General features: G+C 31.3%; 3 protein-coding genes across 3 annotated transcripts; 1 reads left to right on the plus strand and 2 right to left on the minus strand.

Annotated features, from left to right (window-relative positions):
* The first annotated feature begins 882 nt into the window (after positions 1–882).
* On the plus strand, positions 883–2,166 carry LOC103499873 (non-specific lipid-transfer protein 8). The gene is made up of 2 exons (XM_008463001.3): positions 883–1,385; positions 1,877–2,166. The coding sequence occupies exons 1-2, from the start codon at positions 1,048–1,050 to the stop codon at positions 1,884–1,886; spliced, it is 348 nt and encodes a 115-aa protein (XP_008461223.1). The 5' UTR covers positions 883–1,047; the 3' UTR covers positions 1,887–2,166.
* A 1,305-nt stretch (positions 2,167–3,471) lies between these two features.
* On the minus strand, positions 3,472–6,540 carry LOC103499872 (uncharacterized). Its single transcript, XM_008462998.3, has 8 exons — positions 5,973–6,540; positions 5,795–5,881; positions 5,462–5,719; positions 5,193–5,357; positions 5,052–5,105; positions 4,817–4,963; positions 4,072–4,296; positions 3,472–3,856 (listed from the first exon to the last, which is right to left on the minus strand). Exons 1-8 carry the CDS (start codon positions 6,141–6,143, stop codon positions 3,704–3,706), a joined length of 1,260 nt encoding a protein of 419 aa, XP_008461220.2. The 5' UTR covers positions 6,144–6,540; the 3' UTR covers positions 3,472–3,703.
* Positions 6,541–14,847: 8,307 nt separating this feature from the next.
* On the minus strand, positions 14,848–26,162 carry LOC103499871 (myosin-12). Its single transcript, XM_008462997.3, has 41 exons — positions 25,905–26,162; positions 25,684–25,812; positions 24,951–25,094; positions 24,648–24,793; positions 23,891–24,047; positions 23,746–23,804; positions 23,496–23,655; positions 23,266–23,415; positions 23,042–23,178; positions 22,805–22,951; positions 22,526–22,627; positions 22,384–22,441; positions 22,204–22,305; positions 22,073–22,110; positions 21,628–21,754; positions 21,373–21,543; positions 21,164–21,295; positions 20,947–21,053; positions 20,726–20,786; positions 20,435–20,612; positions 19,982–20,187; positions 19,703–19,822; positions 19,468–19,566; positions 19,125–19,340; positions 18,910–19,049; positions 18,729–18,830; positions 18,243–18,354; positions 18,119–18,166; positions 17,981–18,013; positions 17,827–17,883; positions 17,540–17,710; positions 17,262–17,417; positions 16,974–17,180; positions 16,716–16,865; positions 16,543–16,613; positions 16,326–16,425; positions 16,189–16,245; positions 16,039–16,095; positions 15,616–15,696; positions 15,424–15,506; positions 14,848–15,327 (listed from the first exon to the last, which is right to left on the minus strand). Exons 1-41 carry the CDS (start codon positions 25,905–25,907, stop codon positions 15,192–15,194), a joined length of 4,710 nt encoding a protein of 1,569 aa, XP_008461219.1. The 5' UTR covers positions 25,908–26,162; the 3' UTR covers positions 14,848–15,191.
* Positions 26,163–26,370: the final 208 nt, after the last annotated feature.

A 26,370-nucleotide genomic window follows, 5' to 3' on the forward strand; every position in this document is an offset into this window, starting at 1 on the left:
ATGAACTTGTAAACGTTGCACAAATAAATAGTTTTACTCTTTAACCTTTTTACTCGGAGGAAACAATGTGCCCTGTAGCGTTTAATTTTACAAAATTTTACTTTTAATTTTGTGTCTAATATATTCTCGAAGTTTTTACAAAATTTCTATTAATTTTCAAATTAAATGTTACGTTTGATTAGAAACAAAATTAGATGGTCGATAAAAAATTCAATTTTATATCTAATATATAAAATAAATTTTTAAAATATTTCTTTAATTAGATGTAACTTCGTACTAAATTTATAATTTAATCTTTTTTTTTTACTTCGTTTTCATGTAAAATGTTAATTTAAAAATATTTATACGTGTACCACATGGATATGATTAAATTTCATCAAACCTTTTGTTGAAGAATTAGAAAATAAGATTTAGAATCAATCTTTTGATTTAAAATTTTGAATAACCCATAAATCATCCATGTTTATCCTAGTGAATAAGATTAAAGTATTAAAAATTTCAAACTAATGATTATCCTTCCAAATATAACCACATTAAATATCTTTCATTTACAAATTTGATTTGGAAATTGAACCAAACCAATAATGGTTTAATTTGAATATAATAAAATAAAACATGTCCAATTTTACACTAACTAGTAGACCAATTTTGGTTCGATTTGGTTTGAATGATTTGGTTTTTTATTGGACTCCCACATTACCTAATTTCTACCAACCAATATCTAAAAACCCTCTCTTTCTTGTTGTGTGTTATCAGTACACACAACTCTAGGGTTTGTTGAACTTTCCCATTTTGAGTGCAAGAAACATCAAAATCATACAATTCAACTCATTAACTTGTTTTGAGGCATCATTAAAGATCCCAACAAAACACAATAAACAAAAAAAGATAGCCCATTTTTTGTCAAACAAGCTACCATTTTTCTTTTCTTGTACTTCAAAGCTAATTTCTCTTATAAAACTCATTACTACATTAAATTTTGAACTCAAGTTCAAACCCACCCTCCATAAGGTGTTCCAAAAGCACATTTCCCATACAGCTAGGGCCATGGCAACCATTCCAAAGCTTGGAGCTATACTATTGTTTGTATTTTTGCTTCTTGGAGTCTCAAAGGCTACAATCTCATGCAGTGATGTGACGAAGGATTTGATGCCATGTGTGAGTTATCTTGTGAGTGGTAGTGGGAAACCACCAAGTGCTTGTTGTGATGGTGCAAAAGCACTTTCTTCAGCAGCCACAAGTGGTGCTGACAAGAAGGCTGCATGTCAATGCATTAAGTCAGCTGCTAGTAATGTGAATTACAACGCTAAATTGGCTCAAGATCTTCCTTCCAATTGTGGCATTACTCTGCCTTTTAGCATCTCTGCTGGCATTGATTGTTCAAAGTATGAATATTTACTCTAAAATATGATTTAAAATATTCGTTATCGTTTTCTCGAGTATATATGGTTGTCTAGGTTTGTTATATATTCATGTTTCAACGTACTCTAATGCTTAAGTCAATATAAGTCAAAGTAGTGTAGGATACCTTATATTAGATCAGGGTTTTGCCGTATTAGTGGGGAGCGCCTAATAACCTATTAGTTGATTTAGGATTTCTTTGCCTCTTTTCTTTATGGTGAAGTCGTCTCGACTTTTTTTAGTTCCATTGACAAATCTATCTCTTTTTTCCTCTTTTGAGATTTATATTCATGTGATTTGGGGCCCTTGAATTTCAACTCTTATAACCATCGATCATTCCTCGATTTACAAAATTTAAACTTCAAACTATTTTTAAATTAGTTCTCATATATATATATATACATACATGTAGTTTCTTCCTTAACGTTGACTTGAACAAACTAATGCTAATGGGTTTTTTTTTTTTAATTTTCAGGATTAATTGATGATTATGAGAGAGGATTTGATCAGAAGGGACCAGAAATGACAGAATTCTACATATAAAGTTTGGAGAAAAGTATTACATCCTAATTATTATTATATTATAATTATATATTACTATATATATATAATGCAATAAAATAAAACTATAGCTGGAATGGAATCTAATCCCATGGATGTTTAGATTCCTTTGTATTGTTTTTAATTTATACCATGTCTTGCAGTGTGCCTTTTATTTTTGTTACTTATAAAAAAAAATGCATTATATCCTCTTTCCTTATTAAACTTTTTCATTACTATTTTCTTGTGGATATGGAATAATTTCATTTTATCTTAAATGTTGTTTACGTTAAAATACTTTCTCTAAACAAAGTTTATATATATATATATATATATTGGCCAATACTTATCCTTTATTTTCGTCTATAGAGCTTGTGGAAATACAAAATAAACTTTGGTTGTAATCTTAAATTTGTGATTCTTCCATCCTTTATGTATATGATTATTAACAATATACTCTTTCTTATATATATATGCAACAAAATAATGAACCAACATTCTACTATGTAAGTTGGAAAAAAATATATCTATAATACAAATTTGTAATAGAAAATAAAATAAAAGGAGCTGGAAATGGAATATAGTCTGATGAATAATTTTTTAGATTAGATTCTTTATGTTTCTTGATATCATGTGGTGAAGTAGTGTACTTTTGTTCTTCTTAAATTAATTAATTATATATATATATATACACATACATACATAAAAAGATATTATCCTTTTTAATTTTCACTTCAAAATTTTGAATTATTTTGTTGTTGAAACTGAAACATTTATCTGTCAGATTTCTAACATAACAATAATAAGTTTGATCACATGGATCCAACGACCCACATGCTTCTCTCGAAAAAATAAGGTTGACTTTGACTCTTCTGACTCACTATATATATTTATTTTTTTCAATTTATGGAATTTGGGATATGAGAAAAGAAAATTGATCAAAATGGAACTATTAAATAATATGTTTAGTAATATTCCCAACAACCTTTTTAGTATATTCTTAAGATCATCCATTATTGAATAATAATTGATAATATACATGTGAATAAAGTTTTTCTATCTCCATTGATTGGATTGAGCTATACTCTTATTGTGAATTAAGAGTTTGAATCCATATTTGATATATTAATTATTTGCTATTTATTTAAAGGAATTCAGATTTATTAATTTTATGCATAAATTACATAATACCAAATTTTTACATATAAATACATAATACATCTACTTTTTGTTAATATTTATTAGGTTTAAGTATAATTAATTCAATATCTCAAAAGATGTGAAAATTATTTTAAATAACAGATGCCAATAAAAATATCTAACTATGAAACTTATTAATTTCAATTGATTTAACTACGGCTAGTTTATTACAATTACACATTTGAATATTTAATTTGATCAATTAACTGGCAGTGGTTTGTTATTTGTTACATTAATCAAATTCCCTAAGTTTAGATGAAGATCCTACTATGTAATGCTATGAAATTAATCCAAAAGAAAAGAAAGAACACGCAGAATGGAAAAAAGAAATAAGAAAAAAGAAAGCACACTAGCTTATACACATTTGCCAAAGAGATAAAACAAATCATCAGCCTCTCTGTTTCTAAGCTTTAGAAAACAAACAAATTAAGAAGAAGAAGAAGAAGAAGAAGCTTTAATCATCAGTTAAAACATCTAAAGAAAAAACCCCCACTAAAATATAATTAATAACAATGCACAAGAAATGCATTTATATATATATATTTATATTGAAGAATCCAAATTAGGGGCAGTTAGGATTTCTTCCCGGACCGCCGTAGAAGAAATAATTGCCCCAGTCGTCGGACTTGCCGTTTTGAACGTCGTAACAACTTGGTTGCTCCGTGAAAATTCCTATGTCCTCCGGCGCCCGTAGGCTGTTTGATTCTCCAACAATCTGCTTTATACACTATATTCATTAATCAACAATTCTTAATGGTAAAATTGTTATTAGATTTAGTAATTTGGTTGTAATCTTCTATGTAGTTCAGTTGTTATAACCTCTCCGGATTTTCATGATAGTCCGTTGTAAAATCTTACGTACACTCTACCATAAATCTTTGTGTCCTTAAACATAGAAATATGAAAGTGTATAAGAGTATTTTTAGGAACCTGAATGTTACGGAAGTAGCCGGCTTTGCCGAAGCCCTCACCGGGGAAGTGGCCGCTCCCCATCTGAGTGGAAGTATGTTGGCCGTCGGATTCAGAGTTAACAACTTCGCCGCCCCATTCGATCATGGAGGCGCTGTCGGTGAGATATGAAAATAAGAAGGCCGGCCAATACCCTAAAACGTACTTATTTCCGAATTGCATCCACCAGTTTCCTTCTTTAGGGTCCTACAAAATTACACTACCAGTTAAATTAATAACCAATTTTGCTTAACTATTCAGAACTCTTTAATGGATGAACGTTAAAAGTTAGACATACTTGTCAGAGATTCTCTGTTTTTTCAAACCTTTCGAATAGGTGGCTACAAGCACTTATAATTCTTTCCTTTGTATTTTTTTTTTTTTTTATATTTGAGGTGTTTTGAAGAATATTCAAGTGGGTTAGTGGGGTTTTTCTTTTCCCCTGTTTTTATCAATCCTCAAAGTCAAATTTTGAAGGAAAATCAAGTGAATAAGTGGGTTTTTCCCTGTTATGATTAAAACCCAGTTCAAACTTTGAAGAGAAAGAAATTTCAAGTAAATGGATTTGTTCACTGTTTTGAGGAAAATGAAGAGATCAGTAAGTGGGTTTCCTCCTAATTTGACTAAAACCCAGCTAAATTTTGTAAGAAAACCTAATTTTGTTTAATAATAGCCTTTTTATTTAGCTATAATGAAGAACCAATTCAAAATGTGAAGAGAAAATTACCTTCCATATGAGCAAACTAATGTCATATTGAGAACTTTTGTAGGAAGAAATAGGGAAAATGCTGGCACCCATTGCTATTTCATTATTGATTTGAACAAACCCAGAACATAGCAAATTATAGCAGCCAGTTGCTTGATATGCATCACTCTGTTTGAGATTAAACACACAACAAATTAAGATCAATGAAAAAAGAAAACTCATAAAATTTTGAAATTAAAAAATAATAATAACTCACAGTCCAATAAGTGAAAAGTCTGGTGTTATTATCTCCATACAAATCAGGGCTGACCTGCACATAAAATCAAAATCTTTTCATCCAAATTTTCTTAGAGAAAACGAGGAAGAAATTAGAGAAACTATGAACATTTTTATAAACCTGCCAACCAGCTTCAATACTATTAAGATCTTGGCCAAAAGTTCCTCCAAGAATCCAGATCTGAGAGAGGCTAAATTCGTTTGTTTGTTGAATTTTTGGTGACCAGACATTAATAGTTGCTTTAGCTCCATAGTATTGTCCTCCTTCAACATATATGATTGCATGCTAACAACTCCAAAAGCAAAGGCAAAACAAAATATTATTTTAAAACAATTATATTTGATAATAATGTTGGAAAAGAAGAAATACTCTGTTTTTTAGAAGTGTACCTGATGTCCATTTTGTCCATTAAGATCAATTTCAATGGAGTTTGGTTTCACGGTTGCATAAGGCTTCTTTTTTCCATAGCTTTTCACTGAATTTCCTCTTAAAATGTCTTCTTTTTTTGTTCTTCTAATGGGAATTGTCCCTTTTGGACATTTTCCTTTTAAGTGCCATAATTGAGTTATATCCTCTGATTTTGAACCTTTTAATGACACTTTACTCTCACTTAAAATCCCTCCTTCTGGATGAAAATTTGGTCTCATCTGCAAAAAAAAAAAAATATTATAACACAAAATTACCGAAAAAATTAAAGAAGTTAAAAAAGCAAAAAACAAAACCTGAATTGTGTGGTTTTTGAGAAGAGGATGATCAAAAGCTGGTTGATGAGCCATATGAACACAATCAATAATATCCCCATCTGGACTCTGTTTTAGATTCAAAATGTTACCAAAACAGAGGAAGAAAAGAAAAAACCAACAGAAGGAATTGAACTGAAGAATTGAGAATTTGTAAGACCTTGATGGACTTCACAGCAGGTTTGTTCAGTTTCTTCAAGTGGGAGTGAACTTCAAGGCGGCGGTGGCGGCGGTGGCGATGGCGAAGAAGGGTGGCTTTTCCTTCCACCGTGGGGAGAGATAAAGACACCAGCATTAAGAGGAAGAGGAAGAGGAGCTTAAGAACACCCATTTTTCAGTGAAATTTTGAGACGAAAAACTAAAAAGTAAGAGAACTTTATGGAATTGAAAAGAAAATTTTGAGAAATCGTGAAGAACTGGAGCAGCTAATTTCCAAATAAGTGTGTTTTAGAGCATTACTTAGCAGAGAGAGCGAGAGAGAGAGAGAGAGAGAGAGAGAGAGAGAGAGAGGAGAGAGAGATATAAATATTTTAAGAATTGTGGCTGCCCAGAAATTTTCACAATCACTTCACGAAATTTTACAATCATAAATAATAAAAAAAATATACATATGGGTTTAATATTGTGAATTTGAGATATTAGTTAATATCATACATATAGTACTTAAAATTGTTGTTAATCTTGAAGTTACTCAAAGTTATAAGTATGTAAGTGTGATAGGATAGATAGTTGATTTAAATGAGAAAAAAATGAAAAGTATTGGTGTAGTTAAGGACAATTGTGGAATGGCATTTTGTGGGATGTCTCTACCAATGATGTGTACATGAGAAAAAGGGCAAATTTTGATTTAAATTGAATTAGTTTATTGTTTATTATTTACACCATGCCCTTTGGCTACTTTGGAACAGTCCATCACTAACTGCCGACGCCATTTTGTTTGTCCCCAAATACACAAGTCATGTAGGGGCATTATGGACCATCTTTACTTTCTTTTATATATATATATATATATATAATTTAGAATTTGAAGAAAAATAAATGGTGGAAAAAGGGAGAGAGAGAGAGAGAGAGAGAGAGATGGCAATTTGGAAAGAATGTGGAGAGATGTACAAAAGTTTAGTGGATTTTTTTTAGCCCACTTTCTTCCCTCTACGAGAGCAAAGCAAACACATTGTTATTGGGAAATTTTAAAATACTTTTGGGTATTCGATTGTGGAATTTATTCTATTTAATTTAGACACAATCAGACTTTTAAACCGTATGGAATTTATGGTATTAATTTTGAATTTAAGTGGTAAGTTTAAAATAAATGGCAAGAAGTTAGAACTTAAATGTCTATGATCTAATCAAGTTTCGGAGAAGGAGACAATTGAGTCAAAGATGTGACTTTTGTGCACCTTAAGGACATGTTATATAGGGTGCTCTCAATTACCTCGATTAATTTTTTTTTAGGTACTAAATCTTAGTTGAAAACGGAGAACACCTCGTATGAAGTACAACTTATTTGTCATTCTCTAAATTTTTTGTGGCAATTTTGAGATTGGTTTTTTTTTCTTAAATTACAATTTTATTGTCAGAGTATGAAAATGTGAATTCTCTCTTTTCCAATTTTGAGATTAGTTTTCTTGAAAATTTTGATATGGCTCTTTGAGTTTGTCACGTAATGTAAAACGTAGAAAATGAAGTTATATAATATATATATATATATATATGTTGAGTTGCTATGTTAGGGTTGTAGCTTTGTTTGTTGGGGTTTTATAATATTCCTATTTCTTGGCTATATTTGTAATTTTCAATTTGTATTTACCTTTTTCATTTTGTATAATTTCTTTCTATGTAATTAATTATTGCTTTTCAAAAGACTTTAAAACCCTAATGTGATTACAAATAGTATAAATTTAAACCTTCCTCCTATGTTAAGTCAATGGAACTTTTTGTAAGTAACCATTTGGTCTCTTAATTTTGTATTAATTTGGCTCATCAACTTAATTATAACATGTAACAATTAACTTTAGTTTTCTAAGATTTTGGTATTTCTTTTATGAAATCTTTTTATCAAAACCAAGCGTCGATTTTTATTTAGTCACAATCTATTATATATAATTTATGCATATATATATATATATATATATATATATATATATATATATATATATATATATTTTACTAGGGTTGGATTTGATGATAAGGTGAAAGGATTTGTGGCTTTGGTCACAATGGGATATGATGCATGCATGGGTGGTTTGTAACCAGAAGGAAAACCCATCATGGGTAGACAGTGGGCAAGAATTTGATATAAGATTAAAAGGGTTATGAGGTTAATTCCCGATTATCTACCTACTCATGATTTAATATCTTACGAGTTCTCTTGACACCAAAAAGGTGAAGAATTAATCAAACAGGATCGTTCCGTAAAATTAGTCAAAATATGTGTATAAATTGGTTTAAACACTTATATTGAGTTAATAGGAAGGAAAAAAAGGTGAGGATGTGACATTGAATTAGATATTGAGTTTTCTTTTCTTTTAAATTAGAAAGATAAGGATTCGTACTAACGGTTAGAAATACGAATTGAGATCGAGTTGATATAGAAACTAAAATTTTGAGGGAAAAAAGAAAGGAAGTGGTTTGGGGGGTTTGGATGTTTGTATTAATGTCTCTCATTTAATGCTTTTTGTCTCTCAGCCTCTCCCCAATGCTTTGAGATAATGCATGCCCTAATGTGGACTCCCTCTCGTTGCCCTAAAGTTTTTGCCCTAACCCTAATTCTATTGATCTTTGACACTTTGCTTTGCTTTTTATATTATTCTTTTTTTTCTAACAAACTTAAGTAAGTAGTTTACTTAATTAAAATAATAATTTGAGATTTTCTTAGTAATTATTTTATTTTATTTTAAAATTAATTACTCTATTTTCGCTTCATTTTTTAATATTATTTTTATGATTTTAAATTATGAGAGAGATGATTTCATAGTTCAATTTTCTAAATTTCAAAGACTACTTTAAAATTCTTATTTGTTTGGCAAAATTTGACTTATTTATTTAAAAATATTGATAAAAAGTAGATAACAAAACATACAATTTAAAGTTGAAACGATAATATTTATAGGCTTAATTTAAAAGAAAAAAGAAAAAGAAAAATGATTAACAAATTTAATTTCGAAAATTTGATAATATTTTTTTATAATAAAGAAAAATGTTCATTAATTATATTGGTTAATTATAAATATTTTTCTTTTAAATTCGAGAAATTTCTTGAAAACAATTTTTTAATAATTTGATCTCACACTTTATCCAAAATTAATTTATGGTAATTGGATCTTTCACATGTGTGTAAAACACATTTGGAGCCATTGGACCATACACATCTATCCATTAGAATCATTGGATTTGCTTGATGGCCAATTATTTTTTGGTTATAAATAGGTGAGAACTCATGGTTATTGCCAAGCCATATCAAAATCTCCAACAAGTTGAGTAAGGTATAAAATAGAGAGAGTTTCTTCTTTTAAGAAAGCTTTATATTCCTCGATAAGAGAGAGTTTGTATAGTAACTTACTAAATATAGTGAATTTTTCTATCATTGCTCGTGGTTTTTACTCTAACTTGTTTAGGGATTTTCCACGTTAAATCCTTGTACTCTATCCCCTCCTTTCTTCTTCTTCTTCATTATTATTATTTTCAATCTACTTTAGTTGCAATCTTACTCTTTTCGATCATAATCCGTATTCACACCACGTTATTATACATTTTATCATAATAGTTTAATTTATGACATAATGGAATATATTTTTGGACTAAATTATGAAGATGATGATATGGTAGGGAAAATATAGGTTAAGAGAACAAGAAATAATCACTTTTAACCCACGTCATGCATGTAACTCATTTCCTCATTAAACTTTATCCATGAATTTTGAATAATATTAATTCCACTTTGATTATTATTCTTGTTTCATTAATTATTTAAAGCCATAACACAATCAATAGAGAGTACCCTTCTTTAATTAGTTTATCCAATTTTTACTAATATTTATTTTGATTTTCTCTTATTTAATTTATATATATTAGAAAGAAAGAAAAAAACGATATATATGACAAAAAAAAGACAAAGATGATACAAAGAAAAAGTTTTAGAGAATTATTGTATTTATTAAAAAGAAGAAGGAAAAAAAAAACAGCATAATTAATTATTTAAAAGGAATAAAATTAGAAAAACAAAATGAGAAAAAGATATGATAACATGGCCAAATGTAGTTGGAAGATTATGAAAGTGGCTAATGCTGTCCAAATCCAGCTTTTAAAGCCACTAATTGTTGTTAAGAGATTAGAAAATATTTTAATTAATACAAAAGTAGACACTTGATTGGAAGATAATATAAATTAAACTCACATTTTAAATAAATAATTCTCTCGAAAAGATCCCTTTTCATTGGTTTATATACATATAAAAACAAATCTTTAATCACTCCACCTTTCAAATGTATAATAAAACAAACGTCTTTGTCACATTAACAAGCTCTTACTCTTTCTTTTCTAATTCAAATTTTCAAGACCGAGAGAAAGAAATGTCGTCTTAACGTTATTACCTCTTTTTTGTTTATTACTACTAGTGAAAATGACCTAGATTGGTTTAACCAAATTTTTTTCGTTTAATAGCTAGACGTCGTCGGTGATATATATATTAGAAGAAAAGGAAAGAGAATATAATCGTTGAAGAAATGTTGTTACTAGTATTGTTAATACGTATAGCAATAAATTTGTGGGTAATAAAACTTTAATCGAGGTCAATATTGATTTCAATATGTCACCACTTAAGTTGAATATTACTAACAATGATTGATATCTCTTCAAGAATACTCGTTGGAATATATCCTAACATACCAACTTATTGAAGTCAAAGTTTTAAGTTTTTCTTTACCTAAATTTTGGTTCAAGAGATTGGACTTTGATTTTTTTTTTCTTTTTTCTCCTCAAATTCATGTGGGAGATCAACTGTTAAAGTGGAACTTTTCCACTACCACTAAATTTGTGGATCATTTGAAAGTCAAAGATGACTAAAAAACACCCAAAGAAATTGAAAAAAAAAAAAAAAAAAAGAAGACAATTATATTATTGCTAGTGGATTTGAGAGAGGAAAAAGTAATGGAAATGTGCTTATGAATTTTCAAATTGGGATTTTTAGTATTTTGTAAGAATGTGTTTTTTATTAGAAATTTTCATATCATTTTGGTCTAAAAATTTTATGAATATGTTCAATTCAAAAGATTTTATAAGTACATAATTTACTATCATTATTTCAAATAATGTATATAACATTTCAATTAACAAAATTATTTCTTCACTTTAACTTTATCTTTTAAACTTTAAACGTGATTCATTCAAAATCTATGTATGTTTTTAAAACTTAAATAATAATTATACATGTTCTTAAACACTTAGAAAATATAATTAAGTAACTAAAGTATCTACTTTCAAAATTTAAAAGTAATTTTTTTTATAACAAAAAAGTCATAAAAGCATTTAGAGAGAATATTTTGGAATATTACATAATTTTAGGTATAATAGATTTCACAAAAAATATATATATATATATATATATATATATATATATATATATATATATATATATATATATATATATATATAATTTAGTGGATTGCTTTATGTTGATGATTTGACATTTTAATTTTCTTGAAAAAGGGTATTTTGAGTGATCTGATATCTCTAAAATCTTATCTTTCATATGTATACTTTATATAGTAAAGTATCAAAGGATGTTCTGCATTAAGTTTGTCATTGTTATTATTATTATTATTTTCTCTCCCTCTTTTAAACTTTGAATTTCTTAATAACATGCATTTTTTTTTTCAAAATATTTTTTAGGAACCATATTAAAATCTTTACGATCATTTTTTAAAAAAATTACTTTTTCATTAGTCCACGTGTCTTCTCAAGATGATATCTCTTTTGGGTTTACTACTTAATTTGCTTGTGTGAAGTTCCATCTTAAAATCAATTGACAATAAGAAAAGTAGTTAATTCGTCTGTCTTATAATGAGTGCAACTTCCTTTAATCTTTTTAACGCATGAAGGGACACACTTTCACTTATTTTAAGTTTAAGAAAATTTAAAACTTACAACCAAAGTCATTCAAATAAGACTTTGAAGATATTTTTGACTCATAGCTTACAAATTTTATTATATGAGTTAAAATGTTTATATATTACATTCACATTAGTACCATTTTGCTATTTATTTTATTTCTTATAATGGTTTTGTTTTTTGTTTCACTCAAAATATCTGATACCATAGATCTTTTCCTTACATAACCAATATAAGACTTCGGTTGCGATACTTGAACTCATGAAAATTGCGAAAAGCATCAATAAAAAGAAAGTAATGCATCAACATTTCATAACTATTTCGACATTTGAACATAGTTTGATCGACATTTTCGTAAAATTAGAATTTAAGAAGTTTTCATTGGGAAATGATGATAAGAAAGGAAGGGGTTTGGGGAGGAGAATTATGAGGTGAAGAAGAAAAGGGTTTAGTTGGGTTGGGGGAAGGAAAGAGAGAAATGATGATCCGTGAAAAGATTCCTTTCAAACCCTCAACGCATTTTTCCAATATCCCAAATTCTAACCTCTAATCATTGACACACACACATCACCCTACCAATACCAAAACAAAACAAAACTACTTTTTTCTTTATTACTATTTGTTTTGCTTTTTTTCTTCTTCACCCATTTTTAAATTTGTGTCTATTTTCATATTTTTTAAACCCATCTCACTATTTTTTTTTTTTTTTAGCTTCAATAAGTCCCATTTTTATTTTTTAAAAAAGTGATTAATTAATTAATAACATTTTAAACTTTCAATTGTATTACAACAACGACCTACATCTTTGATTAAAAGTGGATAGTCCTTCCGTTGCCGTTTGATATAATTTACCTAAAGTTTTCTTTATGCTATGTGATAGGGAGTAATTTGAAAAAATAAATACAATCAGGAATTTATCCTAGTGTTCGATATTTTAATAAATGCAAAAAAATCAAATCTATACTTAATAGATTAATTGATCTCTATAAATTTTAAGATTTTCACTAATTTATTAGATACAAAAATTAAAAGCGTAGAGATTTATTTGATAACCATTTGCAAGTTGAATAACTAAATTTATAGTTTAACCCGTTCTTTAATATTCGTTATTAAATGATACATAGTAGTGAAAATTTTCCCCTTTATATACATAATCTTTCACTTTAATTCCAAATTGATTTGGGAGAAAGCAACTAAAAGAGGAAACTTTAAATAAAATAGAAGTTTTTAAAATAATTATATTGAAAAGAGAAAGAGCAAAGGAATTATTTTAAAAAAAACGAAAGAAACATATATATAAATATATTGATCAATTTAGAATTATAATTTAGCAATAATAATAAAATGTATAGATAGAGAATTGATTATAAAGTGCCTTTTTCTTTCATTGTCCGTCATGAATTGCTGTTGAATCACATGCATCAAATGTAGAGTTGCTCTCTTGAGGGAAAAATCCAAAGCAAAGGAAAATGATAAAACCTATACCCCTAAGTTTGAATGTGAATCATCTATCTATCTATATATATAATCTCATAACATAACATCAATTCGATACATCCATATATCCATATTCACATGTTCGATTAAACCAATTACTTTGATCGTCAACTTTTTTATTATTTTTTTCTTTTTCATCCTTACAGGTGGAGATATATAGTGTTTTGAACCTTTGACTTTAAGAAAAAGATATATATATATGTCTTTAATCAAGAGGTTAAAGATTTAAAAACATATTTACACTACTCAATAACAACAACATCGTCATCCATAATAATAATAATTATCATTAGTTATTGTATGCTTCAATCAAATTGTCCAATCAACCATACCTACCACAATTAGACCCTTCTCATAATTACACAATGAGTGTTATCCTTTTAAAAAAATGTATATATTAAAAATTATGACCGTCTCGTTACAGTCATTCTAAAAATATTAATGATAAATATTGATAGATATTAATAAACATTTATTAGTGTCTATTAACGATAAATATAAAAATTTGCTATATTTTATGAAATTTTTTGTTCATTTTATTATATTTCAAAATTTTTCTTAACTCGTCTTTCTAAAAGTTATAATAAAAAAATTACTATTAACAACGAAAAGATCGTGGGTAAGAAATTTATATATTATAAAAAATATTTTGTAACTATTAAAAGCGAAATGGAATAGATATAAATGTAAACTTTTTCATTTTTATATCTCAAAAGAAGAAAAATCCAAAAATTAAAAGTTGAGGATATTGATAAATGTCCAAATCAAAATCCATTAATTAGAATGGGAAAAAGAAACAAAAGAAAAATGTAAACTCAATCTCGTGATCATAGTCACAAGCTACCCATATGATATCATTTTTATTATTATTGTTATTATTATTCGAAAAAAAGGTTTGGTACATTACATGTGTGTATATATATATATATGATAACACAACCAAAATTATTTCTACAAAATTTGTAATTATATGCATAAATAACATTCGTCATTGAGCCACAAAGGCAACTCTTTAGATTCTAATCCACTTTAGGCCCATACTATATTTATAGTAATGTTATGTAACCGATAAAATTACACCAACTCACTTCTTGAATTTTGAAACTTGTCTATTTGATTTTTTTGGACTTTCAAAATTTACCATTTTAGTCCTTCGATTTTTGAACACGAAATAAAAAAAAATTTAGACTTTCGTTAGATATTAAATTAAGGGTAATTGCAATAGGTAGCATAAAGATAATAATTATTAAGTGTGTGTCAACATCTTAAAAGTTGTAAAGATAACGAATTAAGATCTATCTACTACTATAAATTTCTATCAACGGTCTCTTGTTGATAAACTAATAAGGTTAAATCTAAATTTTGCTAAAAATTTGGAAAAGCAATAGTAAATAAATAAATACTTAATCCCGATAGGAATGAAACACTGTGAATGAAAGCAAATCTTCAACTTTTTTTTCTTTTTCATTTTTATCAATATATAACACAAAACCCATTATAACCCCTCTTTTTCTTTTTCTCTTACAGAAAAGCTCACTCAAAATTTCTCCCATTTCTTTTCTGGGAACCAAAGCAAGAAAAATATACACACAAATCACTCGTATAATGTACAAAAAATAAAATAAACGAATAAAGAATCAACACGAGAACACACTCGGTCTCTCCCACCCCAAAAAAAAAACCAAGGGTGGAAAAATTCAATGTGAGAAACAAATCAACAAAAAGAAGTAATATCTTTTCTTACTTCCCCATTTGTGGTAAACTTCCAATATCATCATCATTCAGTCAGTTGCTGCACTAGAAAATGGAAATCTGATCTTTGTCTTATAAGTGGTGGCGGGTCGACGTCCGACAGGTTAACCCCACCGTCCTCGCCGAAGGACCGGCATATTTCTTCCATTGAAAATGGTATGCTGAAAATGGTTTTAAAGATTCAATGAGTTCTAAAGATTCTCAATGGGTTTTAAAGATTCAGGATAACTTTGGATATGTAGAATGTAAATTTGTACCTTGAATCCACATCAAGCAGGAAAGAGTTGTTTGGGATGTTTATGGAGTCTTCTGCCAATAGGACTCTCATTTTTCCAATTATCTGCAAAACATGTTAAAGTTCAATAAGTTTTTGTTTTGAAATATAAACTTGTGGTTTATTATATGAGATACAATTGTTAAAGCACAGACGAGGATGCATAATCACTTACATCAGATGATAATCCCTGAGTTCCATATTTGTCGTCCCAGAACATCGTGCCTATGCGATATATTTGTGGAATGCTTAGAATCTGATACAAAAAGAAATAGCAGAGAAGTCAGCTTAACCATTATTGGTTCTTCCATCACAGCCAGTTTTTGAGCTTTAAAGATTCAAGTTTGATGCCTTCATATTTTTTAGGCCATAGGAATTGGAAATTGGTTCAGTACAAACTAAATAAGGAAAAGAAGGAAAACTATATACATAGGGAGGAAGAATTAGGGGTCAAAATGCCAAAAAGTTCTTTACAAATAAAATTAAAGTTCCAAATGTTTGGAACTAAGAATAACAATGCACGTTCACTAGATTTGTTGTTGAGAAAAACTTCCAAATTAAAATTCAGATGCTTTTTTCAAGAATATAATGTCGTTACCGGGCACAATTCATCTGTGATCTCATTCAAACTTTTCTGGGACTTCTGAAGTAACACCTGCAGAGATGGAACCAAGAGAAAGAGTTAACAGTCCAATCTTAGGAAGCCTGATTGGTTTAATTTTTGAGATTCTTGTTAAGAGAAACTTACCAGAAATCCTACTGCTTGTCTTATGTGTTGAAGTTCATCCCAGGAAGAGCCAGCATACTGTTGAAGTATTGGAAAAACATTATATATGTTTATTGTTTAAAGTAATCTTATTTTGAAGGGTCATGTGTTTAGCTCACCGTATCAGTAGCTTTGTTACACCATTGCTCCAACTCCTGCAGGCCTAACTTTAAGTACTCTCCATTACTGAAGGAACAACACTCACGTCGTAGTAACAAGCTGCCAACCAAAAAAAAAGACAATAAAAAAATTTTCTTTTCTCATACAGGTTTTTTGTAGTATAATCTGATCCATTTAAAATGGCAATATGTTCCAAGAAGCTGTGTTGTTACTCACCTATTGAAAAGCTGGACATTTATGAATGAGAAAACTTGTAAGAAGATTTTTCTCATGATCATGGAGGGAACCTGAAAAAATCGTAAAAGTCAATTTTACATGGAGATAAACCTGCTCCTAAGAAGGTTACACGGTTTTCCGATGAATAGAAACAACTAATAAGTTTAACTTACATGGTTTTCCGACATTATATCCAATGTTTGGTCTAGCTTATTAACGATGCTTTGCCAGTGAATACTTGATGCTTGCTGTTTTGCAACAATGTTTGAATGAATATTTTTAGATGACCCTCTTATTGATCTGGCCCTCACTGATCTTGGTGCCTGTCAGTGTTCGTTAAGAATATTATCAAAGAGAGAAAAAGAAGTTAAAAGACGTTTTCTTTTTCTTTTCTTTTTGTCCTGTTTTGACAGCAAGATTTTGGTTTTCACCTGTATGCATAGATGCAAGAAAGGGCTAATTTCTTTCTTCAAATTATCACGTATCATCCCAAACAATTTTTCGATGCATGCAGCTAGATGTTGCTTAAAAAGTAGTGCTGGGTACTTGGCTTCAACTTTAGACTGATTGTTTGTCTTCCCCACCATTCCACTGTATCCACTGGATATTCCCATGCCCACTGAAGATGATCGAAGACCCTGAAAACTTCTATATTTAGTTGAAAAATTCAAACAAATGAAATCTGTTTCATAGCCAAAAAATTTAGGTAGGAAACATACATATGCCATACGACCAAATAAGGTTGCAGGAGAAGCTCGGTTGCGATTTGAAGCTACAGTACTTGTATTGGTTGCCTTGAGTGAACTTTGAAGAAGATAGAGAAGGGTGGAAGAGGTTGAAAGCCAATAGGCAAGATCACTGATATTTTCTTGACTCTGCAAAAGCAAAATATAAAATTCTATTTCATAAGATCCATAGGATTTATCGACCAAGTTCCAGACCCAACCTTCCTAAAATAAGAATGCACAAGAGGATATGTCGATTTAGTTACACCAACCTCTATAGAAGATCTGATTGTGTGAATAATTCTGTCAAATATATTTGTCCTCTCTGATTCAAAAGATCTCCATTGAAGAAGTGTCTTGTAGACAATACAAGCTGCAACCGGTCTGCCCTTGTCAAAACGTTTGTCTTCCGCTAAGCACTTGATCAGGACATCATGATTTTCCTATTGATGAAATAATTTTGATATGAGTTGATGAACAATTGGGACCCCTTCTTTGTCTGTACTTTTGTGATATTATATTCCCATACATGACCATAATATGAAACTAAGCAATATACCTGTTGCTTTTCTGTAAGCGAGCCTTGTTTAGCTAGGATGGGAACAGTAGATTGTTCCTGATAAAAAAGGAAAAACATCACTCCTCATATCAATGACAAAGGGATAAACGAGGATTTATTGATATCTCAAGTTCACTATGAAACTCATTCTTACCTTTGTTGATTTAATTGGAACAGTAGATGGTTCCTGATAATAAAGGACAAAGGTCACTCATGTCAAAGACAAAGGGATAAAAAAGGATTTATCGATTTCTCTTTGGCTATTGAAGTTCGCTAAAAAACTCATTCTTACCTTAGGTGATTTAATCTCTTCTTCAATTAGATGCCCATTATCTAAAGTCTGCATACATTAGAATCTCATAAGAATCGAAGGAATATTCTTCTCACAGAAAAATATGGAATCTAGAGATTTGTACCTTGCTTTCTGCAAGGCCTGCAGCGGGAACAGGTACTATGTGTTCAACAGCCACTGTCCGATTGCGGAGAACTTCATTCTCTGCCTCTAGACTTCCAATCTTACTCTTGAGGCTGAAAAAATAGTATGCTTTTGTAATATCATCCAGGAAGCTAACGGGAACTAATAGTATAGCAGATCATTATTTCTTAAAAATATGATTTAAATTGCATTTAACCATGTAACAAGAGCTTCTTAAAAAAAGATGAATTTGTCCTTCAAATAAAAAAGGAAATCCTAGCATGTGCGTGTGTGTGTGTGAGTGAGAGAGTCCCAAATCCTACAAATTGATAATATTTGAAACCACCTTCGGATTTTTCCAAAGAAACAAGTTTCCAAATGGACACTCCAATCGTTCAAGTTTTTTAGTTAAGCAAAAATGTAGTTCTCTATATGTACACATGCAGTGAATCCGGAAAAGGGGTTCGACTGTATAGTAATCACTTACGCTTCCAGTTCTTCAGAGAGGGACTCGTTGTCTGCTGCAACCAAAGCCTGCTGGCGCAGAACCTGGTTCTCTGACTCAAGGCTAGATAAATTTGATTCCAATCTGGAAATAGTAAAGAAGATAAGGCATTTTCAGATCATTATCAGCAGTTGTCAGATGCAATCATTTGTCAGTTAACTACCTCTCAACAGTCTCTCGAAGTTGCATTGATTTCAATTGTGCCTCTTCTGCCTCCTTGAGTCTAGCTTTACTTTCCTTTTCCACTTCAGCATACTTTTCTTCGAATTCCTCAATTTTCTTTTTCAGCTCTCCAACCACACCCTGAAAATTCAGTTTATTCATGGTATCATATGCAACAAAAATAATGGTGTTTTCAATTGCTTTCTTCTCATGTACCTCAAGTTCTTCATTATGATTTCTCAGTATTTCTAGCTTTGTCTCGTCTACCACAGGTACTTCCTTAATGACTGGTGGAGCTTGTTCTATGGCCAATTTTGCTGCTTCTCTCTCACGTATAATTGCAGCATTGGCTTCATCCAGCTGCCCTTGCATTTCTTCCAAAGCATTTTGTAACTTTGCGACCTCTTGTCCCTTAGCTTCTTCAACATCCATCTACAAAGATAAACCACGAAAAACATTTATTCGTAGAAAATTTTCAATAGCTGATTAAAGAGACATTAACCATGTGCATCTCAAATTCCAGGCATCATCAATATCAAAAGGTACAAAAAATCCATACCCTCAAGTGCTTCTCAAACTCTAGGCGCCATGTTAGTTCCTCAACACGCTTCTCCAATTTGTCCTTGGCCTCCTTGAGTGCTCCTGTTTCTCTTGCAGCCTGGACAGAAGAAAATTCTCGTCTTACCATCTAGTTACTTTGTCTTATAGGTAGGTAACGGCAGTTCATGACTTTGGATGCTTAATGCATACTTATAAAATTAAATGTGCGTATAAAAATACAAATAAAAACTCACCATCTTTAATTTTCTAAGCTCCTTCCTTGCAACTTTAGATCGCCAGAGGCATTGAAGGGCAAGAGTTGCCTTCTGCTGCTGTTTATAAACTGAAATAGCTGATGCCCTTCGCCATTCAGTCTGTAAAATTCAATTAATTGAATTACCAATACTATAATCTAGATGTTCTTAATTACTTGGATGATGGATTCAAAAACTTATAGTGTTCTTCCCCTTGGAAATTCCTTGTCCCTTGACGTATTTTATCTTTCAATGAACAATAATTGCTAAAGAACTAACCTGAACAATGATAGCAGCCTTCGTTCTTCTTCGGTGCCTGTACTCATTTCTAGCTGCCATTGCACGCATACCAGTTTGAATAACTATAGCTGATGCAAGTAATCTTTTGTAAGATTTTCTATCTGCGTGAGCACGTGCATGCTTCTGTATACGGATTGAAGCTGCTTCTCTCCTCATTTGCTCATACAGCTTACGTGCAAGTTGCCCTGTAGAGGTAGTTAGCAAAGAAATCAATCAGCTTCAGTTACAAAACTATCTGTATACCGATCAGGTTTGAGATTTACATCAAAGCTCTCTAAAGAAGTATACACCCGCAGATATAAATTAAAAGGTGATAACTAAATAAGCTGATAAAATTTAGTCCATCCCATCCTATGTGATCAACTGACATGGTTTCTGAATTCTGTTACTCCATATGCTTATGGAATTATGATTAATGGAAGAAAAGAGTACCTCTCCAAAGTTTCTGCATATGAATTGTAGCTCTTCTCAGCGCAATAAACTCTTTTCTAGTTAGATAGGTTCGGATTTGCCGCTGAATGCGTCTGACAGCATTAGCCAAAATTTCAGTTCGTCGTGCATCCAACTCAGCCATTTGTCCAGCTCTGAGGAACACTTTTGTTTTTCCAATCTGGAGCACACCAAACGAAATGAGATCTCTTAAGATGAAATTGGGGGTAGGGTAATGTACTTGATAATGCCCTTTCTTGACACCCACGTCAATATTTTCAAGTTATTACCCACCTGATAACCCTTTAAGCCCATTCTGTCACATATTGCAATGCATGCTGATTTTTCGTCAGACCTGCAAAAGTTAACACGGTCATCGAACTTAAACTGGAAAAGTTCCGATACAGAATGAAAACCTCATATAACCAGTCCGCTTGAGTGCAAGTTTATCTATGCTGCAAATGGAGAAAGCCAACCCAAAACAAACGTGAAGTCAAGAATTTGTTTTTCTGTACCCGTCCGAAATATCTGGAGCAAGCATTCCAAAACGATCAAGGAACTCATCAAATGTTCTTTTTGTTGGGTATCCTGCACAGCTTATTCTAATTGCCTCGAGCACTCCCTGTCAAAATTCATCAAAAAGAATGTTCTTGAGAAGAGCAAGTAGCAACACCTGCCAAAATATAAAAAGTTCAGTTTTTGAAATTTAGGTATTTGGAGAGTTTAACCTACCCCACACCTCAATTGGTTCAACACGTTGAAGTTCTCAAAGATACCGGGTTTCAAAACTGTGTTGGGTTTTACACATCTAATATAATGTGGTTCTGTAGTATTCAATGTTTCCATGAGAGCTTGTAGTTGTTGCTGAAGGGAAAAATGTAAGTCATTATCTAGAAACTATGAGAACTACAAGAGTATGCCACAATTGAAGTAACTTTTACCTTGAACCGAGTACCAATAGAAGAAAACTTTGATTGCTTTGAGGTCTCCTCAGGAAGTGGAGGGAAAAGATTAGCGACAAAAGAACATTGCGAGGCATTTAGAAGAGCCTGATGTTCTGCAACTACATAGTCCTTGTTTTTATCTAGAAATTGATCAGCTTGGTACGTAACCTGTTCATTCAAGGCTTAACTAATAAGAACCTAACCACTTATCTTGTAATCTCAATAAAAGAGTACTCGCAATATTTAGCCTACATCTCCAGCATAATGGTTTATTGTGAAGTCTGTTCGAGCAAGTTTTGGCTTGCTGAACCGCTTATGTCCTTTGTACGTCTGATACATCTTTTGAGCAAATGTTTCATGTGTTGACTTCGGAAACATACTGCAGGACAGAAAAACAACTGAACAGGTGCCCTTTATGCACTCTAAAGTAAAAGTTAAAGTTCATTTCTTCTATGCTGCTTATCATTCAGACAACTATGCTATTTTTGGAACTAATATCAATTACTAGTCATCGTTCCTAATATCTATACTGCACTATAGCTTAACATTGTATGTTTTCGTATGTTAATTTTAATAGATCAGGTTGAAATTAAAATACAGAGTTATTCACCAAGATAATTAAATATCTTATATAGCTGTATCTATCTAGATTCAAATAGTAACTGTTCATGAAATTGCAAGAAGTAAGAATGCATACCAGGCTTCATCAAGCAGGGCGATTATACCTCCAGGTTTCTGTGAGATACAAAATGCTCTCATTACTCAAGGTACAGTGGGTGGCAGCATGCACAATATGTTACAAATGAGTGAGCCAAAAAAAGTCAGTACCTTCTCAATAAGATCAAGGACATCCTGATTATCCACAAACTCAACATAGCTCCAGTTTATTTCTTCTTTCGTATACTCCTCTTGCTCCATCTTGAAAACATGCTGCAAGGAGAAGGCACATTTGTTTTTGAGTAACTAAAAAGAAAAGGTTTAAACCACGTCTAGAGGCTTCAGCCATACCTGATTAAAATGTTGCTGCAACTTCTCATTGGTCAGGTTGATACAGAGCTGCTCAAAACTGCAAGACAAGGAATGTATTAGATATTGTAATCAAGATAATAATAGTAATCCGTGAGGGAATATCTTTCATAATTTTATCGACCTGTTGACCTTGAAGCTTTCAAAACCATAAATATCAAGGACACCAATTAAGCTGGCTGCATTAGGATCTTGGCCAATTGAACTATTAATTTTGTCCACAATCCTGTCATAGTGCATATTTGCAGTATGTCAATTGTTTTATATGAGAAAGCTTTAGATGAATGAAACAGCATTTTGGTCCCCAATCTTTTCAACTATTAATATATTCCAGAGGTGAACCCCAGCCGGGAGGGAAAAAAACACGTGAGAATTAGCAAGGAAAAAAATTCAGTTTAAATACCAATCAAACAGCCTAGAATATACAGTTTTTGCCAATGCATCACGACTCAAGGCTGCTGAATCTGGGTCCAAAGGCTTCGTAATGTTGCCATCTGGGGTCACTATGACACGCTGGCAGAGCGAATGTTCCAGTGCCTTTACATCACACCTGAGAAGAATATTGAAACAGTGTAAAAAAGGGTGTGCTCAGAACATGAAATTCTAGTTTGATGTTATCAAAAGAGATTAGATTTCTAACATGAGTAGCTCTGCTGCTGTTCGAAGATGGTAATTTGACTTCTCGTCTTTCACTTTGGAGGAGTCAACTTCCTTCCCTTTCATGAACTCAATGTTTCCAAGATGCAGTATAGCAGCTACAACACGAAATATAGCATCCTACGGAGCAACTATCTAATGAGCAAAAATTTGTGTTGAGGAAAATGTCAGCCATTTTAAGGCTACTTGGGTAACACAAACACAAACCTGTTCATCCTGGTTGATTCCGACAACATCCATGGCATTTCTTGTCTCTAGGTACTCTCTTGAATCATCAACATTCGCCACTTCATAACAATTCGTTTGATTAAGATAATGAAATGTCCTTGGGTCTCCTACCTTGAATTTCTTGACATCCTGCATGGAAACATTAGTCAGATGCAGCTGTTCTAAGGATTAAACAGTATATCATGATTTAAACTGGGATGGGAGCTTACTTCTGGTGGTGCTGCACAGAGCATGTAAAAACAATGATAGTTTCTCTCAGGGTCTGAGACTTGGCAAACACGCGACCGTTCGAGAAGGTATGTACGAATGGCAGCCCCAGAGATCTTCCAACTCTTATCAAATTGTATTTCCACAAATTTACCAAAACGACTGGTAGAATGACCATGTTATATTAGATGTGAAAGGGAAAGAAAACCTCCGAAGCAACTAAAACAAAAATGAAGCATAAACAAAAATCACCTTGAATTGTTGTTTTTGACCGTTTTGGCATTTCCAAATGCTTCCAGTACAGGGTTGGACTGAAGAATTGATTCTCAAAAACATCACCCTCCATTCCGTACTTTAAAACCAAGTACAATAAATGTTGCATTCATGTGTTACTCACCTCCAAAACCTGTTGTTCAACTGTTCTTCCTTCAGTGTCTGACCTTCCTCCCATGAATGCAAGATATCTCATGAGCATCTTTGTTGTCTCTGTTTTACCAGCACCACTCTCTCCACTCACTAATATAGACTGACTCCCTTGCTCGTTAATCATCGATCTAATTTCATGAAAAGAAAACTTCAACCCAAGCTCTTACAAATGGAAGCAGAACTAAGTAATACAATTACATAATGCAAAGAATGTGATTAATTTTTAAATCTCATTCTCGTCCCTAAACTTTCAAAATTATTATTATAATCTCTCAAATTTAAAGAAATAACACTTTCAGTTTCTAACTTTCAAAATGTCTAATCTTGTCTTCCCCGACTGCACCTCGTGGACATTGGCCGAAGTCATTTGTTCGTCTTGTATTCTTTCATTTTTAAAATGAAAATTCAATGCTTAACAAAAGGAACATTTTTTTTCCTACCTATATTTAGTCACCTAATACACTCGGCTTGGCAACCTATTTGGTCGTTGCATTAGCATATACAAACTAAAAACTAATAGACGTTTTTTACAATTTATGGATCAAAATGAAGTAAATGTGAAAAAATTTAAATGTTAAAATCGATAATTTTGGAGTTCAGATGTTAAAATAACGCAACCTTGAAAATTCACAAAAAAAAAAAAAAAAAAAAAAAAAGATTTAAACCAAAAATAAAAATAAAGGAAAAGAAAACGTCAGTTTCTTCATTCTTATATTATACAGTTGTACCTATAACAAGCGTCTGCCACAGCGAAAAGATGCGGACTAAGCTCGCCAAAAGTAGCTCCTTTATACTGTTCCATCATGTGAATATCATACAAATGGGGCAGTCTCCGGAAAGGATTCACCGCAATTAGAATATTCCCGGTGTATGTCTGTCAAATTCATAGCACTCAATAATGTTAATGAAAAATTGAAAGTAAAACCTAAAATCCTCGAAATTATCTTCATTGCCACCAAGATTCCGATTCTGTAATCTACACATTAAACACTGATAAACTACACAAAAGATAATGCAATCAAAATACTTACGTATATCTCATTGAGAGAAAATCGACAAGCTAGGTTATGCAGAACTCCCGGTTCATGAAGATACGCCAATTTCGTCATGTCGTCAACTCCCGCCGGCGGCGCCTCCGTATCTTTCGGATATATACTCGAAATTTCTGCAACAATCTGAAATCGAAGCCGATGCCAATCATCATATTCAATGCGAAATCTCTCACCATCGGTTCCAAAATCGATTGGTTCAATCAACCCTCAGAGATGAATATTTCTAAAAGAAAAAAAAGTAGCTGAATCGAAGCGGAATGCTTCGAAAATCATCAATCAATTTCGTCCCAAATCTCGCGGGAGATTGAATTTTTGAAATTTTATTTCTCATATCAACAAACTTCAAGAAGAAACTTGAAGCTTGTGTGAAAAGACCAAATTACCCCTATATGGTATTAATTTACTCAATATAACATTCCCATTTATTTATAAATCTGATGAATTTTTTGTCTTGAGTTTTAATCAATACAAACCCGATATGAAATCTGAAACTGATAAACAATTCATTTTATTCTTAAGTTTCATATTGAAAACAACTTTTCTGTTTCTCTTCACCATTCAAGAACTTCACTTTACTCCAACTAATAACCCCAAAAGAAAAGGGAAAAAAAAAACATATGATCAAATCGAAAAAAAGAACGTGAGAAGTTCATCCTGTGTTTTTGGAGTTTCCCATGTTCTTGGAAATAAAGAAGAAGAAAAAAAAACTTACAGTTTTTTGATTGGTAGTGAGTATAGTAGCGTTTTTGCCATTAATTTCTGTAACTTGACCTTCAATCCAAGCATCCTCGGGATCCTCAACCCAAACATGTGATCCCACGATGATATTCACCGGAGTCCCCTGTTCCAAACACAAAAATCAGAATTCCCCTATTTCAATAAATATTTTTCTCCAAAGTTCCAACACTTTCTAAACAATGAATTCAAGAATACCATGATTGATGATTTAAAGAGGTATAGATTTGATCATCAAACTCTTGAAACAAAAAAAAAACAGAGTTTTATGAAAGAGAACACAAGAACAGAGCAATTTTTATGAGAGAGAGAGAGAGAAGAAGAAGAAGAAGAATTGGGATTTTTCTTTTCTTTTTTGTAAAAAGAGATCTAAATGATGGTGTTTGATGGATTGAAGAACTTGAAAAGAATGAAGAAGAGAAAAAAATAATAATAAAAAGGAATTTTAATTAAAAAGCAAAGGCCAATATAATGCTTTGTGTTGTAATTGTGAAATGTTAAAAGGAGTAGCCAGCCATTTCTTCTTTTCTCATTCTATTCCATGTCAACTTTTCTTCTATGGGGTCCTTTCCACGTAGGATGCTGACCTGGCTTTCATTAAAAAAAATAAATAAAAAAATAACTGCCTCTTATAAAGTTTTTATTTTACACGTGGAATTTTGTT

Source organism: Cucumis melo, chromosome 1, assembly GCF_025177605.1.
Source record: "Cucumis melo cultivar AY chromosome 1, USDA_Cmelo_AY_1.0, whole genome shotgun sequence".
NCBI lineage: Eukaryota > Viridiplantae > Streptophyta > Magnoliopsida > Cucurbitales > Cucurbitaceae > Cucumis > Cucumis melo.

What these genes read in the sequence shown, in the direction of transcription:
- LOC103499873 (XM_008463001.3), top strand. Translation starts at nt 1,048, where the DNA reads ATGGCAACCATTCCAAAGCTTGGAGCTATACTATTGTTTGTATTTTTG.
- LOC103499872 (XM_008462998.3), bottom strand. Translation starts at nt 6,143, where the DNA reads ATGGGTGTTCTTAAGCTCCTCTTCCTCTTCCTCTTAATGCTGGTGTCT. An exon ending in TCAAAAACCACACAATTCAG is followed by an intron (nt 5,720 to 5,794) that starts GTTTTGTTTTTT and finishes TTTTTTTTGCAG; the next exon opens with ATGAGACCAAATTTTCATCC. An exon ending in GCTACTTCCGTAACATTCAG is followed by an intron (nt 3,857 to 4,071) that starts GTTCCTAAAAAT and finishes TGTATAAAGCAG; the next exon opens with ATTGTTGGAGAATCAAACAG.
- LOC103499871 (XM_008462997.3), bottom strand. An exon ending in GCCCTGCTTGATGAAGCCTG is followed by an intron (nt 21,755 to 22,072) that starts GTATGCATTCTT and finishes TCTGTCCTGCAG; the next exon opens with TATGTTTCCGAAGTCAACAC. An exon ending in CTCTCTGAAGAACTGGAAGC is followed by an intron (nt 18,355 to 18,728) that starts GTAAGTGATTAC and finishes CTATTTTTTCAG; the next exon opens with CCTCAAGAGTAAGATTGGAA.